The sequence below is a fragment of the Gadus morhua genome, chromosome 17 (assembly GCF_902167405.1).
Source record: "Gadus morhua chromosome 17, gadMor3.0, whole genome shotgun sequence".
NCBI classification, from domain to species: domain Eukaryota; kingdom Metazoa; phylum Chordata; class Actinopteri; order Gadiformes; family Gadidae; genus Gadus; species Gadus morhua.
Window position 1 is genome coordinate 3,253,598 of NC_044064.1, and position 18,989 is coordinate 3,272,586.

General features: G+C 45.2%; 1 protein-coding gene across 1 annotated transcript in view; it reads right to left on the minus strand.

Annotated features, from left to right (window-relative positions):
- Positions 1 to 18,730, minus strand: part of kcnip4a (potassium voltage-gated channel interacting protein 4a) — a 113,540-nt gene extending 94,810 nt beyond the window's left edge. The window contains exons 1-2 of the mRNA XM_030338493.1: positions 18,674 to 18,730; positions 17,822 to 17,959 (exon numbers count right to left, since the gene is read on the minus strand). Coding sequence (XP_030194353.1) covers positions 17,822 to 17,936 — 115 coding nt within the window. The 5' untranslated portion in view covers positions 17,937 to 17,959; positions 18,674 to 18,730. The remainder of the gene's footprint in view (positions 1 to 17,821; positions 17,960 to 18,673) is intronic.
- Between the last annotated feature and the right edge of the window lie 259 nt (positions 18,731 to 18,989).

The following is an 18,989-nucleotide window of genomic DNA, read 5'->3' on the forward strand; positions in this document are numbered from 1 at the left end:
CACTGCAATGGTTTAACTTCTTTACTTCGATAACCCTATGGGTCATAGGTATATCCATCTCAAATGGCAAAACCACCTTTACATCCAAGGTGTGTGTGTGTGTGTGTGTGTGTGTGTGTGTGTGTGTGTGTGTGTGTGTGTGTGTGTGTGTGTGTGTGTGTGTGTGTGTGTGTGTGTGTGTGTGTGTCTCCTCACAACTACTGCAATATCTGGCTAAAGTTTACATCAGGCCCCTATTCCTTGCTCCTGGGAATGATGCAGAAAATCCTGCAGGAGAGAACCTACGAAATGTCAACACCTTCTGTCACTTCTCAACCAGCACGCCGTTTCCAGTCGTATCCATGTTTCCGATAAACAAAGTGGAGGGCCCTTAAGATGGGATGGAAAAAGAGAAACTGACACTGATATGATGAGGAGCAGCCGCTCTCGAGCATCTGCACATCACCCACAATGCACTCTGCTCAGACAGAACGCACAGAAAAAGGACATAACTCACTCTGTTGTCTCAGAGATTATAAGATAGTTCTGACTCTCAACCAGGCATTGGTTCTACCTGTTCGCTCAGGGAATACACTGGGACATCGTGTTTTGGCTTTCAGTATTGTAAAATATCCAAGATTGTCTTCCTATTAGTGGCTGCACACACGATATCCTGGTATTTACAGTGGCTCTCAGCATTTTATATCACCCTCTCTGCTCAGTTTGGTTTTGCTGTTGATTGTGCGCATCCTTCTCGTGTATTCAACTTCATATCAATGGATTGGGAGGTAGCCAAACAAATGCAGGGGAACAATGAGCCTCAATCAAAACAGGATTTCATAAAAACAAAGTTTTGGCAGCTGGCTGGAGTTGGCTTTCCCCCCCCCCCGCATGCTATAACCCAGCTCCCTGTGCCAATTGGCCACCCGGACCCCTTTTAAATTACGTCCAATCAGAAAGCTTCTTAAGATAAAAGGTTTAAATAAACATTTGTGACAGTCGAGAGTAACTGACCGAATAGGTTGAATTCACATCTATTAGAAATGGACATTGAAGCCAAATTTAGGTGTTCTACCTTAATGGCTAATTTGGACTATATATGTGAACCTATAAATAAAATGCAAACAATTCTGATTCTATCAAGTCTATTTATCTGCGTTCCAGTTTGCTCTAAGCAAAATGTCTTCTGCAAAGAAATGTCTCATGGTTGATGCAACCCCCCAGCCCTTCTTGTAAAAGCAAAAGGTTGAATTGGTATTTAGCGCACTGTCAAGAGTTGAAACCAGTTGCTCACAAATAAACACCTCCTTTAAAACAACAAATAAATAGAATACACACATTGGAAAGGATTGTCATTGACCGTGAACAATGTCAAAACCCTAATCATTTCGCTCATTGAGAATTCACTATGAAATAATGAATCTAAAGTCAGAATATTTACCATTCCAACTTTTTATTGGACTGAGTTTCCCTGATCTGCAAAATAAATAAACAACCAAACAAATACATCCATTGCTCCCTTAAGCTTAAGCTCTGACTCAATGAACTGTGAAATGGCCAAGCAGTTATTTCTCTCGGGATCATTTGACGCAGCGTTCGTTTGCACAGCAGGCATTGCCAGAACCCCCGCCCCCCCCCCCCCACCACACTTCACCCTCGCGGCGACAGGAATGGCAGGAGTTTGACTCTATTACGAGAAATAGCCACCAGCGACATGATTGATCATAGCACATACGCTTCGTTCTGAAACCGAAAGGGTTCGACGGCAACGCACCCTGCTGTCAGCGACTTTGTGTCCACTCTTTAATAGCAGTGAAGTCAACTGGAAAAACATTTCAAACCGTTGAAAATAGACCTAATGTTTCACCCATTCATCTAGATATTGACCTTAAAAAAAAAAGAGAGACTTGCAACCCTTGGGCATTGTCTGTCCTGTCGTGTTTTTTTTTTTAAACAGGAAAATTAAGCCGTTTGAATATGAAAGGCATGCAAAACACACTTGTTTTGCATGAAGAAAACTCAGTGCATGAAGAAAACTCGGTGCATGCAAAACACACGTGGTTTGCATGAGAGATCGCCTTCCTGTTGAACAAAGGCAAATCGAGGAAAGGTCACAGACACAGAACATGAGGCTCATTATGTTGGGTTATGGAGATATAGAAATGGCGCATTATACAATGTTTCCAGAAATCCATACGGAGCAGTCGGTTTCTGAAAAGTAGCAGCTGAATTTTGAGCTCATACACAACTGTGTTGTAGGTCGTGATGTGTAGTGGAAGACATTGGATTATACTTCCATCATTACGTTCTAATGAGGCCAGATCAATGAGCCTGGGTCGAATGTTTAGTAAAATAGTGCTACCGACCGATACGGTCAAGAAATGTACAGTTTGAAAGCACATGAGCTTGAAAGTGTGTGGGAAGCACGTCTACGTTGGATACTCGAGATAAGGACACGTTAAGTCGTGATTAAGCTTCAATAATATGAGTATAGCCAATCGTGTACCGTATGTTTACGAGTGTTTACGAGTGGCTTTAAAAATTATCTGCGCCACTTTCAGTGAGCTGCGTTCTAGGGATAAAACATTAAGTTCCTGATGCCGTCAGGAAGTTAAGTCCATATGCTCCATATCGAGCATATGGGCTGTAGTTCCAGAAGTAAAAAGTTTGGGAGTAAAAGATGATCTCATTAAGAAATAAACATTGGCATCACTTCATAACCGACTAAAAAACTAGAAAGACAATATTTTGCACAATGTTCTTTCAGTCTATGATGGTTCATCATGTGATTAAATTAATTGCTTGCAAAACAAATCTGCTGTTTTGAATAATATTTGTATTTGTCATAAAGTTCAGGATTTTACTGGAATCTGCATCATTTCCAACTACTCACAGACTCATCAGGGAACATTGAACCATTTTGTTAGGTTTCACACCAGCATCGGAAGGAACATGCAAGTACTAGGTTTTCGGCAAGAATACGAAACACGATGTGAGTTACACTACGAAGCTGTTACTTTATAGTATTTTAACATACAGCTCTCAATCGAGCATCTACAAAATTCTCTTTGCTCGGTGCCAGTTAAAGACTAATTATTATGGGGTATGAGCGGAAATATAGCATTCTCTCTGAAACAACCCGCTAATTAGCATGGGGAGAACCAATCTTATCCATAGGGGGAAATATCTTGCTTTGTTGATATGATGAGCTTAAACCTTAATGCCTTCGACCCCCCCCTAGCCACACCCACACAGGTCATCAATCAATAGCTGATGGATTGATTGGATTTACTGATTTTATGAAAAATTCAATGAAAGTGATTTAGTTATTTTCTATGTCTATCTGCTGGTATACTACTTGTGTAGACTACATGGTTATCTTCTTCCTGCTTCAAGTAAGGATTATTAATTGAAAATGGCACAGGGGAGTTCATTATTCATGTGTGCGTGGGTATTGGTGCACATCCAATGCCATGAATGTATTCATTAACCACACAAAAATATGCTTTTAATGTTTTATCATCAAGCAATTCATTATTGAATAAAGGGCACTACAATGGAGAGTGTAAACATATTCAACAGAAGATGAATTAGGAAATGTGTGTCTATGAAAAAAACAGAAAATCAACATATTTTGGTTTTACTCTTTCAAGAGCCGAATCCTTGTTATCAAATAAATGTGAACAAAAGAAATAATGCATAATTCAATAAATAAATGGCCTTATAGGTCCCCTTAAAAAGCCCACATGATGGTTCACCCATTAAACAGGGTTATAGAGTTAACATTTATGTGAACACATACATTTCTTTGTGTTTATGGCACATTTATAGGATGGTTGAATACTGATGCATAGCATTTTGGTTCATGCCCAGTATGTTAATTTTCAATCAACTTTTACGAAGCCATATGTCCATATTATATCCCTCAGTATTTGGCAGACCATACATTTTCCATGGGGTTATAGTATACTGTGATGGAAGTCATATTCTCCTACACGCATTTGTTTCATTTATTCATTATTTTATGTAGCTTGATCGTTATAAAGAACTTTCAGGGATTAATAATGTAACCATCATCCACACCAAAACCCCTGCCTCTTAAAAAACACAAGAGTTCGCAAAACATTCCTTCACGTCTCAAATCTTAATGAAACATGTCATTTAGTCTCAGAGTCTTTTCCAAAGGAGTAGCCATACATTCCCTCCTAAACGGATGAAAGAGCCCTGAGACGTTATCCCACCAGTGCTACCCCGAGTGGATCCTGCTGGTGTCATGACTCCGGCCTGCCAGCACTCACCACTTTATCCGCTCTCAGTGTCGTCTGAGGAGCAGTCGGAAGAAAAGGAATGAACGCCGAACACGACAATTACAAAAACAACAACACCACACCTTGACATTTTTGATCTTTATCTATCAAAAGGAAAACTCTCCCCTCTTACAATGCCTTTCCCCTTCAGAGGACCAGTCCTGCGATTAATTGCACCCCTCCATTCCCGACGACTGCTTTTTTAATTGCTAACGTGTTTTATGTTGTTGTGTTTGGTCGTTTTCTGGCGACCTCCTGCTAAGCAGCGACGGCGTGCGTGTGAGTGAGTGGCGTGTTATTCATGTCGCGCTCACCTAGCGCTCTGGAACGGCGACCAATTACGCTGAAGGTCGCTCGCTTTGGCTAATCACACGGCGCAGCACGCGCGCTATTATTGGTATGCTATGTAATACGGCGGACGGGGGAATATTAATGTACCGGCTCCCCCTGGAATCATCGCAGTCCTTCAATGCCAGCGTTCAAAATGCTTTGTTGTATATTTTCAAGTTCAGTTTTCGACCTTCACAAGCAAATTAGCGTACAGTGAAACAGTCGGGATGTAAAGGATAAATAAAATATAATTTATCATAACTTGAATCGTACCAAAGAGAAGATGTGTTTGTATCCTTGAGAAAACAAGGCGGATGCATCTGTCCACAGTGGGTGGGATTGGAGAGGATGCCAAGAAGGAACCAAGCCCAACAGGGAGCCATCATAGTTATGAGTGCCTCGGGGCAACCAATAGGACGTCCATTATGCAGTCTTTTCTATTTTCCCCTCGTCGTTGACTTTGCCTTCTTTGAGTGCAGTAAGAGTCGGCGGTCGTTTGATGCTTTTTTATCGGGAACAGGAGGCAATGGCGATCCCAGGACAGACGCTATCTCATTCACCGTTCCTCTGGCCATTGAGACAGTCCTCATTATTCTCCCTCCATTTCATGGGCACTGCTGTACTTTTACAGAGGAGAATGCAATATATATATAGCAAGTTCAATTATGGGCGTGAACGTGACATTTAAATGGCGGTGCTGCTGTCGGGCGGTTTTTAACTCACTCTTCATCCATCTTCTATCCGTTCGTGTGAAGTCAATCACCTTGACGTTTCTGACAGGAGCATTCCATATAGCTTAGCAGAAATTCAAATATGGAAATCTCGTCTACTCGAACTGCTCCTTATTCACACGTTTTCAATATAGTACGTTAATGGAGGACTAATAAGCCAATGAGAGGTAATCGTGATTAATGATAGTGGAGGAGCTATGCCATTAAACTTAATAACATTAGATAACGGAAATTATTCACACATTCTGAAGACACTTAAGTACCCAACATGAGACTGCAAAGCTGCAATCTATTTCTGCTCGCCCCGTATTGTTTGGATTAAAGTGTTTTGATTGAGTCTCACAGTTCTCACTACTTGCCATAGATCTCAACGTGTTCACAATCGGATGCAATGTGAAGGGGTGAGAAGGTAGTGACTGGGAACTGAGATACAAATCCAATACGCACCCGACAGCAGCCACAACCAGATAGTAAATAGGTCTATTTATAGCGCGCAGCTCTACTCATAAAGGCGTCCCACGTGAGAACCGCAGATGCAAATTACCAATAACTCCTTCACGAGATCGCTCGGATAATAAAGAACAGACAAACACGTTTACCAACGTTGGGGGGGGGGGGGGGATCTCATAACCCCCAGTGACACGTGGGGGACAACAAACAGAGGATATTGGTTTTATTACACGCATGTGTACTAAAGGTAATCGCTCTGAAGAAACTGCACGACATGCAGCAACATCCCTGTGTTTATTTAGCCTTTATTAAAAAACTTTCGCCTGCAATGTGACAAACTGCCCTGATGCAGACGCTACAAGAAGGTAAAGGGGATGAAATTGAACACGGGTGAGAACAGAAAAGCGCAGAAGAAGTCGTGGGAGAGGGTCAGCGCTGACATTGACCCCCGAGGTCAAGGAAAGGAGTAACGATCCCCTGCCTGGACCTAGGGCTGTCACGGTTGAGGAATTTTCACCGCGGTGAAAACAGGGGGCGCAATATCGCGGTATGCGATATTATTGCACAATTTTTTAAAATGCCGTTTAAGCGAGATAATGCACATTTAAATTCAAAACACACCCGTAACCGGAGTTTTGTCAGCAAACTTTTCGGACACAACGGAGCTGAAGGTTTGTGTGGAACCAGTTGCCATGGAGAATACGTCACCACTTTGCCAACAGTAGGTTTGTTACTAAATTTATATTTATATTACTTTACTTTGTGTAGTGCCGAACAACTCCCCTTACCTGTTCTAAAATCAGCGCAAAGCACGGCCTCTTGGGGCTTATTGCTTAATTTAAAAAAGGCTATTAAAAAATCTCGTTGGAAGCGCGATGTATGCGCAGGCGCCGTTTGGGCATAACAATATGGCGGCTGCCGTTCAATGTAGTTTTCATCACCACCACCGGATTATGTTTCATTTATTTCATTACAGCACGTCCCCTAAACGTTACAACATAATCGACACGAATGAGCACAGCATCGAGCAGTGGAAACGTGGGTTCATTTACTATGAAGTTCGTATTTTTAATTGTTGAAATGAAATCAGCGGTGACGAGCTAGTTGTTTTGGTAGCGGCTAAATTTGCATGTCGCGATACTTTGTACAGGGGATCACGTCTGCGCCGAGTAGATGCGCAGAGGGTTGAAACAGCGCTTGTCCGGTCTGCTCACAAGAATGTTTCTTTGGCCAGTTACTGTGATTAAACACGAGTTGTTTAATGTTCACAATGTATCGTTTTTCATGGGGAAAATGAGATGCGTCCCCGGGACGCATGGATAGTGAGTTTAGTGCGTCCTTTCAGATTTTAATGTGTCAGCGACGCAGGACGCGTACCTAGCAACATCACTGCGTAACTAAATGAATGAACGTTAATGAATGGGTATCATGGCAACGCACGTTTCATTCTAGAATTCCACGGTCAGTTTCATGAACGCGCAACCCGCACCAGGTCATATGCGGTGATCGCGATGGCCCATTATCTACCGCGGTGTGCTCTAAATATCGCGATATTTCATTTTTGCGATTATTGCGACAGCCCTACCTGGACCAAGGACATTGCTTCAGCACCGGGGGGGGGGGGGGGGGGGGCTTCTGAGCACCAGCCTTCGAGAGGAATCCATTTATAGATCGAGGGGGGGGGGGGGAAGAGAGAGAGAGAGAGAGAGAGAGAGAGAGAGAGAGAGAGAGAGAGAGAGGGAGAGGGAGAGAGAGAGAGGAGAGAGAGAGAGAGAGAGAGAGAGAGAGAGAGAGAGAGAGAGAGAGAGAGAGAGAGAGAGAGAGAGAGAGAGAGAGAGAGAGAGAGAGAGAGAGAGAGAGAGAGAGAGAGAGAGAGAGAGAGAGAGAGAGGTTTCTAATTAAGCCGTTGTGCTCCGGAGCGGTGCGGACCTCTAACAGCCGAGGTCCGCAGAACCCAGACACTCGGGTCGGGGTCCCGGCGGAGGAGGGAGAAACCATGATGTCACGCTCACATAAAAACGAGACGGTAACCCCGGGCGACCTCTGAGGTCGTTACTTTCAGACGTTTTAATTTTTTTTTTTATCGTCCCCACTTTCTCACGCCTTGTCACCTTTTATGAGGTTCTGGATCTCCGTGGCAACGACGTGCACTCTCGACAGAAACACTACGACACACCATAGGGGGGAAAGGGTTCATATGTTAAATATATAAAAACAATTATTGATGTAAGCCTAATGCCTATTATTAGCCAGTATATTGGTTTTATATTGGGTCATAGAGAAGTATGAGGGACGAATGTGCTTCGTATTGTATATTTGAAACAAGCTTGAATAAAGGTTATTTATTATAACGTCCAGACTGCGTTATAGACCGCAAAAAACTTTATTTCACAAATCAGAAACCATCATATAAACCTTTAGACGAATTGATAAACAAAGCATCGCAACGGCGCAAAATGTTCCACATCAACACAGTACTTCTCTGACCTCCTATAATGATTTGCATATTAGTTACTTAATGTACATTTTCAATACCTTGCCTAGAAGTAGATAAGTCAAAGAAGCTGGCCTTTCGATTATTCATTTTACCCTTTGGGAGATTGGGTCGAATGCCAATCTCCCAGAATGCATCACAACACCAGCAATCTACCAATATATAAACAGTAGATTGCTGTTTCAAGCCCACTGTATATGTACAGCCATTAGTTACAGAGCATGAGGGAAGGGAATAAGAGGATTACTACACTTGCTCTCCCCCACACACAAAAGAAAATCCATTTACAGAATTACTGGAATGAATGACTAAATGGCTGCAAGATGAGGAGAATACAACTTCATTGCTGCCCCGGGAAAAAGGCTGATTACATAAGAACGGACACACACACACACACACACACACACACACACACACACACACACACACACACACACACACACACACACACACACACACACACACACACACACACACACACACACACACTATGCAAAGCAACTACCTAAATTCCTTTATATATATAGTAAATTGCCTTAGTCAGCAACACCAGAATGAGATGTAGGTACCACAAGTGCATTAAGCCGTATTGCGCTACTATACAAAGCAGTAATCACCCTGCTGCGCACACTTCTCAACCATCCTCGCCTTGGACGCTGTATAGCGGTGGTTCCAGTTCTGGCATTGCCAATACCTACGTAATCTCGTTTGGAGAAGCAACAGCATTCATTAGAACTTAAATATGTATGTACTGAGCCGGTGGCACCCAGCAATAACACACGCTGCTGTTAGGGGCAGTATACACGGCACGACGTCCACCATTACTCCAAACTAGGCGTTGTTACGAGGGGCCCCTGACGTGAAAACGTTAAACAAACACACGGAAGGGGCTTACGGGCAGCGGTGTCTTCTGCAGAGAGGGCTCTGTTAGTGTTGGTTTATAGCGCGCTGTCATAGCAGAGCGTACATTTGAGCACGCTAACAAGCGGCGCAGGCCAGCGGAGGTGGCCTCCTCATTTTCCATTACCCCGCTTTGTTTAGCTGAAAGCCGCGAGCAGAAGCGGGGCCTGGCGTGTTTCGTTGACGTGCGTTGACCTTCCAGGGGCGCGCTCCGGGCTATTACGTGCTTTTCCTGGAGTTCAGGAGCGATTTCGTTTTTTGTCCGACCGCGGAGCACTGAGCGCTTGTTTTTCGTTTTTTTTTGTTTTCAACCCTTTCTAGGGAGTTAATAAATTACTCCTGTGGGGGGGGGGGATGCACACACACACACACACACACACACACACACACACACACACACACACACACACACACACACACACACACACACACACACACACACACACACACACACACACACACCTATATAACGAGAGAGAGAACAAGAGAGAATGAGAGAGAGAATGAGAGAGAGAACGAACAAGGGAGAGAGAGAACAAGGGAGAACAAAAGAGAGACAGAGAACGAAAGAGAGACATAGGTCGAGCAAGAGAGAGAACGAGAGAGAGAGCGAGAGAATGAGAGAACGAGAAAGCAAGGGCGAAAGAGCGAGAGGGAAAGAGAGAGAGCGAGAGGGAGCGACAGAGAGAACGAGAACGTGAGCAAGAGAGAGAGAGAGATCCCAAACAGTGGTAAACGAGTCAGAATGTGGAAGTGCCTTCCAAAACAGAAAGTACACTAGCACCCAGAGGAGCTCAGCCCTTCAGAGGAGTGACTGAGAGGAGTGTATAGGGTCGGTTCAGAAAGGAAGCATTCTAGAAACCTAGAGCATCGGGTACCAAGGGAATGTAAAAGGAGTTATGCCTCAACATGATTTAGGAGTTGGAACTATAGGAAGTCAAGATACATACTCAAGTGGAGGCATGTGGTTCAGGAGGTACAGCGTGTTGGCTGGTAACCGGATGGCTGCTAGTGAGATCCCCGGCTCTTCCAACCCGAGTGTCAAGGTGTCCGTGAGCAAGACACCTCACTGCTCCTGACGGGCTGGCTGTCACAATGCGTGGTTCTCCGCCGTCGGTGTGTGAATGTGTGCATGAATGGGTGAATGTAAGACAATATTGTAAAGCGCATCGAGTGGCCGCTGGTTAGGAAAGTGCTAAATAAATGCAGTCCATTTCCAATTCAAGTGGCAGACATTAAGAGAAAAATGCGTCGAAACATTGTCCATCGATACAATCGATGGACAGAACTTAATTATCTCCAGCGATGAGGCAATGCAGACGCCTCGCACCACATCTCCACTGTGGGATTAATAAAGGGCTATTTTTAGCACTGGGGTCATGGAGAAGTCAGGTGACAGACTCATGAAAGACGATTTGGCCCGGCGATAGAAAATAAGACTCCCGAGGCTGCATTATCCTGTATCCATCAGAGGGACCTACTTATAGCGGAAACACACACACACACACACACACACACACACACACACACACACACACACACACACACACACACACACACACACACACACACACACACACACACACACACACACACACACACACACACACACACACACACTGTATTTACTATTTAAAAAGTAATGACACCATCCATCCCACACGCCTTTCTGAAAGCATCAAACCCACGGCCGCTTTGCTTCATTAAAACTAAAAGCTCCAGCTGCCAGGTGGACGGAAGAAATAAAAACCACCCTGACGAGCAGACACTCCCAACTCAGACACTCAGACACACAGGTGCTAACGCGCGCTAACGATAGGTTCACCTTAGTGCTGAACTCATGTCTTAGGCCCCGTTCACACGAAGCCGATTTCATGGCGAAACCGCAAAGGTCTTGTACGGTTCGGCCTTCCGTACACACGAAGCCGGCGAATCCGCTGACCGAAACCGCAAACTTCTGAAACCACCCTCGGAGGTGGTTTCAAATCTACCCGGTTTCGTTTTGGATTCGTGTGTACGCCTGAAACCGACTGAAACCGCAAACCATGACGTCATCGCCCCACCCCTCGACCTTCTAGCCAATGGCTCTTAAGCCCGCGGAGTCTCAGAAATCACATGCAAGCATGCGCATAAGGGCAGCCTTTATGCGCATGCTCGCCTCTTCTTCTTATTTCATTTCTTCTGGGTTTCTGTACCAGAAGAGGCGCCCCTTATGGGCCTGGAATGTGTACTACAGCGTTTCTACAGATCTACCCGGTTTCGCTTGGCTTCGTCTTTACGGAGATACTTTGAAACCGGATAGATCGAAACCGTAACGGTTTCGCCCGTTTCGGCTTCGTGTGAACGGGGCCTTAGCCTCGTCTCGGTTGGCGCTATCCAGTGACAGCTTCTGGTTTGGGGAGGTTGGGGGTTAGGGGGGGTTGTGGGTGGGGGGGGGAGAGTGCTAGTGTCCGTCTACCTCAAGGTGCTTTGCAGACAGAGGACTCCAGGGGTACAAGGGTCAGCTATTCTCAAAGATAATCATCGCCTGTTAGCCGCTAATCCTTTGTTTATCCGCGGGGGGGGGGGTCGGATGTCGTGGAGACACGCCGGCCACTGTCTCCTGGTGTATGATGATGATGGGGGGCTTGAGAGAGAAGTGTACATTTCCACTGCTTGGAGCGTCAGGTAGGACTGCAATGCACCACCGGGCAGCGGTGATGGGTCTGTCCTTTCTGAGGGGATCAGCTCACTCAAAGCCAGAAATACAAACACAGTTGTTGTTGTTCTGCATATACAGTGTGCCTGCATATACAGTATCCTCCTCAAGTGTGCCATTCTGAGAGACACAAGTGGAAAGAGATCATTCTAGTAATACACACGCATAAAACACGTTATCTATGCGAGTCTATACCCATTCCGGTAAATTCATGAATGCTTTTCGCCATTGTCTCACAGCCCGGCGGGTGCGAGACGCCAAATCACATTTGCCCTTCATATCATCACCTGTATCGTATCACAGAGGATGAGATTAATACTGAGAGAGTGAGAGACAGAGAGAGAGAGCAAGAGACAGAGAGCGAGAGCAAGAGACAGAGAGCGAGATTAAGGCAGCAAGAGCAAGAGAACGAGAGAGAGAGAGAGTAAGAGCGAGAGCGAGTGACAGCAAGAGAGAATGAGCGAGCGAAAGAGCGAGAGACACCTCGAGACAGCAGAAGCGATAGAGAGCGAGCGAAAGAGCGAGAGACACCTCGAGACAGCAGAAGCGATAGAGAGCAAGAGAAAGAAAGAGCGAGAGACACCTCGAGACAGCAGAAGCGATAGAGAGCAAGAGAAAGAAAGAGCGAGAGACACCTCGAGACAGCAGAAGCGATAGAGAGCAAGAGAAAGAAAGAGCGAGCGAGAGATGGAGCAAGAGCAAGCAACGAAAAGAGATTCCGATCTACTCCTCCCTCGCTGTTCCTCCTCCCAGCAGCCCTCTCCCAATAAATGAATCAGGCGCTTTCCATCAGGAGCCGGTACAGTGGCCCCACCCCCCACCCGCCCCCCCCCGCCCCTCCTCGAGCAATCACTCCTTCTCTCCTCTTTGCTTCAAAACAGAAGTGGCCCGCTTGCTGCCTCCGCTTCCCTCCCCATCCATCACGCCCCCCCCCTCCCCATCCATCACCCCCCACTCACCCCTGGTTCACCCCCCCCCCCCCCGGCCTAGAGGCTTAGGACGCTGAGGGAGGGAGGAGGGAGGGAGGGAGGGGACAAATAAGAGACGGCACATATCGCCCTCTTATCCCTTTCCAATAAAACGATATTGAAGTCGGAAGCGTCTTCTGCATATTGCCAGGGCTGAATTAGCATGCTGACGACACCACACACCTCGTCTGGTCTTAGCTGGAGTGGACTGGAGTGCGTGACACAAGGGGCCACCGCGATAAGGAGAGAGGGACGGCGCAAGTGGCTGACGCCGTAGCTCTCACTGAAAGTACTATTCTGCCTGCTGACTAATGAGTCCCTCTGCTTGATCATTGACCCCTCTCTGAGTCTTTGCTCTCTGATACGAAGCGAGACAGGCCTCTCACGTTACAGCCCAGTGCTGTGTTTGTTTAAGTCTCATCCAGACTCTATCATAAATCGAAAGGTCGTTATCCCTCCTACTTTTAATTATGCCCATAATTAACGTCCTGATACACCTGGGGTTCACCTCTACTGTTACACTTTTGTCTTAAAGCAATAGTTTGTTCCTGCAATAACAGAGGCTGCACTCCTAGAACTAAACTCCTAGGACCCTACTTTTACTTTTTCTTTTTTGCCTTAACAATAATTTTTACGGCAACCTGCATATCAGCACATTTACATTACATCAAAGGCATTTAGCAGACGCTTTTATCCAAAGTGACTTACAACAAATACATCGTCAGAAGAAACACGTCTTTGAAAGGAAGAGGGGACACGGATACAATTTGTGTTAAACTAGTAGTAACTAATGTTCTAACGTTGACTGTGGCGTAAAAGAATGTTACGAGAACATAAATGACAAACTCATACTCTTAGTCACATGATCCAAACCTATAAGGGCGGGCTTTTACTGGGTAACTAGAACAAACAACTAGATGACTAGAAGATGGAGAAGAGGCCGCGGGTGGGTTCAGACCACTGTATGGTCATGTACCAACGCTGTCCAGGCTGTCGATAGCGTCTGCTTGCTCAGTTCAGAGTAGAGACCGTAGTAGAGCAACAGACTGCAAACGGAGGTGGCTGTTTTTACATCAGTGTGGGCTTCATCAGTCACAGCAGATTAAATGTATGCATCGCAAACACCTGGCTATCATTTCATCATTGAGTGTTGTCCTTTATAATAACTGATTGTTGAAGCCTATTCAGTACTGATTAATCCACTGATAAAAGTACACCGTCGATCCCCAACACAAATTCACACAAATGTGTTGAATGCAATGTATTCTCAGTGAGGTATGAGAAATGATAAAACTGCCGAATATCCAACTGTCGTCTGCTGCCACCTGCTGGTTGTTAAGTGCAGTGCTTTGATATTTAAAGCAAACCATGAATATTGAGACCATTGTTATATCTATGTTCATCAGAAAATACTCTTCCACATTATGAGTAAATCCAAGCGTTAACTTTTGTATCTTATGAAAAATAGCATGATACAATTGTAAATTACAGGAAGAAGCCCAAGTTTAGACATACAACTGTTGTCATTGCATTCATTCAATTTCCTTTGTAAGCCAAAACTAATACGCATACCTGATAGCATCATCACACCTCTGATCAATCAAATACTTATTATTAATCAGTATGAATATAGATAGATAGATAGAGAGTGTCTGTCTTGAAAGAATCAAGGAAGGTCATTCCAGGTAATTGATGGTGATAGATGCAGCCTAGTAGTGAGTGGAACCACCTGCTCTAGTCAGCCTGGCCCTGGGAGCTCTGCTGCCACCTGCTGGTTGACGGCCGCATGTCCGTCTAAACAAGGCCGTGAGGGTGTCGCTTAGTGGCCGATACCATAAGAACAATATTTAAATTGAGTTTCCTAGCAACTGTGTTCACTCAAAGGGGCAATAAAGAAAGGGCACATGAATATTGAAGCGTGCGCACACACACACACTGAGAGAGTGAGAGAGAGAGAGAGAAAAAGAACCAGAACGAGCGAAAGAGAACGATAGAGAGAGAGGACGAAAGAGAAAAACAAAAGAGAGAGAGAACGAGAGAGAATGAGAACGATAGAGGACGAAAGAGTAAGATGCAAAAGAGAGAGCGAACAAGAGAGTGTACGAGAGAGAGAGAGAGAGAGAGAGAGAGAGAGAGAGAGAGAGAGAGAGAGAGAGAGAGAGAGAGAGAGAGAGAGAGAGAGAGAGAGAGAGAGAGAGAGAGAGAGAGAGAGAGAGAGAGAGAGAGAGAGAGACAGAGTGCAATCTACCTGACACGTATTCCGGAGGGACTGACGCACAGGACATCCTGTTGTGACAACCTGTTCCGAACCCGGGGCGTCACACGCCCCAAATAGGAGTCACACCACTTCATACCGCCATATGGAGGGAGCTTGCCATGTCAAGACGAGAAACAAGAACCGGCAGAGTCAAAGTGCTGCCGTCATTGTTCCGATTTGATCTTTGGGGGGCAGCTCAGCTTCTATGGAGGGTTGGTGATACTGATCCTGAGTAATGCTTGTCATTCTGCTTTTTATGTGTTGCTCAAGTGCAGCCCGAGTCAGAGAAGAGTTCCACCCTGTTGTGGTACAAAAGGCCCGAATCCTATGTGTGTCGGAATAGGAAACTGTTAAATGAAGTTAAGAGTCAACAGCTGCTTTGGTCTTATTCAAAAAAGTTAGACAAAACCACCCAGGCCGAGCTGAGTCCAAAACACACACACACACACAATCATATGCACACACGTACATACACACACACACACACACACACGTGCGCGTGCAAACAAGAGCTGCACCTGCCCTCATTGATGCCGTCATTTCAAAGACTGATGGAAAAATCCATGATTAAAGGGATAAACTCCTCTGACTCCATCTTTAGTGTTTATGCAGTGTTACATTGAGTTCAGAAGTTTACCTCTGGTAGGAAACACAATGTCAAATGCAGACTAATGTCTGCTGAATCATATGGGATCACTAAAGTGCTATTGTGTGTTCCCTATAGTGTATACCACTTAATTCCAAGAAGCTTAGTCCGGTCCATATTTTAAAAGAATCCTGAAGATTTCCTTCTCAGACGCCTAATTAAACCCAGTGCGTTTAGCAGCAGCCATTATAAAACACTCCCTTCCTGTCCACGCCTAACCCTTCGCTCTGCTGACACGAGCAGATTTCTAACTCTGACGCCTGAGGTCTTTGCTGGGCAGCGGCAGATCAGGACACAGAGTTTATGAACAAGAAACGCAGGACAGAATTAGAATAGGCCCGGGGCTGTATTAACATCCTTCCATGAAAGCGAATCACAAAGCCAGACCTCGTTCTCCTTCTCCTGCCGTTTCACACCTTGAGGGGACAACACTGCGGACATGACTGTGATGACAGGAGTGCGGGCCAATTAACCTGCAGCCCGGAGAAAGACAGGGATTGGCTCAGTCTAACAAGGTTAATTAGGTTTCGGCCATGTGGAAGAATATGTTACGATGATAAAACGTCCAAACTGACTTAAAGCGTAACTGAGGGTCATTACGTTGAAGTGTATGGAAATACAAGCCTCATAGTCATGATTATTTTAAGGGTATATCACTTTTAACTTAACACTATAAAACTGGATATGTCGATTCAAAGATCATGAACAAAGACATTGATTTAATGCTCAGTCCTGGTAGAAAACCGGTCCTGGTAAAACCGAACTGAATTATACTTTTACCAATGAAAAGAAAAAATAACATGCAACAAAGTAATCCTGACGAAGGCGCTTTCGGCAAAGAAACAGAGCTGGATAACAGCCAATATTCAGGACTAACACGTTCATCTTCTAGAAATCCATTGCAGCGACATCCATCAATACGGCTTCCGTAGCCAATGAGGGCTACTGTACCCTACAGGCTCCTGTAGTGTAGCCAATGAGTGCCATTGTACCATACACAGTGAGTGTTTCATGAGGGTGAAAGGAGAATGGATCCATATCACGTTAGAAGTTTCAGAAAGCCTCCAGCATCCTGTCTTAATATGGTTAGCAATCGCAGCGTTGGATTGTTGTAGAAACGTGGATCCCTTACAGAGAAGCTTTAGGGAAACACAATGTACAAAAGCTGAACACAAGAACTCTGTTTCGTCCAAAAAAACGATACAGAAAGTTGCCAAAGAAAGCTACAGAACTTCTAAAAGAGACTTCCTCTTAAAAGTATTGAAGTTACAGCACAGTGTTGTTGAATACTTGATTCTGATTGGGCAATAACGTTCCAAGGGTGCAATCATTTCCTGTATCTGTTCCAAATCAATGAGCTATGAATCCAATATCAAGAGCAACGGTCAAATAGAACCACCGCCCAGATATTTCCAGACGTTCTCAACCCAAAACCATACAATCAAAGCATTGCAGAGGAATATTAAAACTTCAGCTGACAAATCAGTAAAACAACTTTAACATCATCAATTCAGGACTCATATCTAGTCATGGTTGGTAACTGCGGTAAAAGCAAACAGTCTTTCCGATAACAGGACACCGGCGTTGACTGATCCATAATGCATGGACTCTGAATCCAGGAAAAGAAAGAAACCAAAACAAATCTCCCGCAGATGGTCGGACAATGTGAACAGATTACCAGGACGTAACCAATCCCCCAGCCCTGCCTTAACAGAGGTCCACACAAAATGGCCAATATATTAGGTTACTGTACCAAGTCCTCAAGGACGGCCTTCAGTCAAAGCCCTTATATATTTACAGTACGCAACTTCCTCAATGACACCACATGATCAATCCCAAAACAATTTGCATTTCCTCCTTGCCTCGTATGAACATTAGAAACCAGGCATCTTAACCAATCAAAAAGGATTTGCATCGCCAAGACAGCGGAACGACCAGTATTCGAGGGGCTGTGTACTCGTTAAGCCATTGCTCGTTAAGGCCACCTTAACGAGCGAGGTAGGCCTCGTTAAGGAGCACTCGTTAAGGCCTCCTTAACGAGCAGGTGGGGGTCAGGGGTACCTTTGGGGGCGGGCGTGGCCCACATGATGATGCGGCGGACCAGGCAGCAGTTGATCAGTAGCTTCTTGGAGAAGCCGTGCTCCTTGGGGAAGTCCTGCTCGGATGGCTCAGACATGGTCCAGGCCGTCTCTCCTACTGCTGGGGAACACAGTGGGTCTGTTTGGTGGCCGCGTAACACACTGGAAGAGTTTGCCCCACAGTGTGTCTATCTAACAAGACAGCAATGATGCATAGTTCTGGCAGTAGGGTTAGATGTTTTTTATATTTTAATTATATTTATAGGCAAGGCAAGTTTATTTATATCACACTTTCATACACGAGGCAGACTCGTGGGAAAAGACTGTCAGACTTGTATACTGATATTTGCCTTTCTGTAAACAGTGGTGAAAGTTGCGAAGCGTTTAGTTACATCGTGCATACATTTGTTTTTCTCCTACAATAATAAAAGTGTACAGTTGACCAGTCAAGGGCGCCATTATTCACATCCATAGCAAATCAACCGACCATCAGGTGTAGAAAACAGCGCACGCCGTCTGATTCTGAGTTCATAACAACAGATCATAGCCCATTACTATTCAGGAGTGCCATACACAAGTCAACCACGCTCCTGAATCAAACATGAGAACCAGAGAGACCCTTCTATGATTACACCCCCGTCCTCCTCCTGTCAAGATCCTGTTTCACAACGCAACTTTTTAAGACGTCGCCGCGTCAAACATCACACAACTCTAGTTTTCGCCCCCCAAAAGAAACAACCACACTACTGCCTTGTTGCCACCATATACAGTAGATCATCTCAGCAAAAATCAATAACACAATGTGTGTGTTGATGTCGGGGCAGCATCGTCTTACCTTGCAGAGTGCTGAGCTACGTGCGTTAGCGGTGCTGCTCTCGGGTCCCTCCTGGATGAGAGAATAAGCCTTGGGTCCGGAGTGAGTACGCTCCCCCTCTGAGCGGGGGGGGGGGGGGGGGGGGGGGGGGGAGGGCAGTGAAGCATGGAAGGATGGATGACGCTAAGGGGAATGTGCGCATCAGATTGTGTGTGTGTGTCTTAGTTTTTTGTGTCTTGTCTATGTGTGTATGTGGGTCTTACTGTGAGTGTGTCCAAGTGTGTATGTCTGTCTTACTGTTTGTGTGTCTAAGTGTGTATGTGTGTCTTGTAGGGGT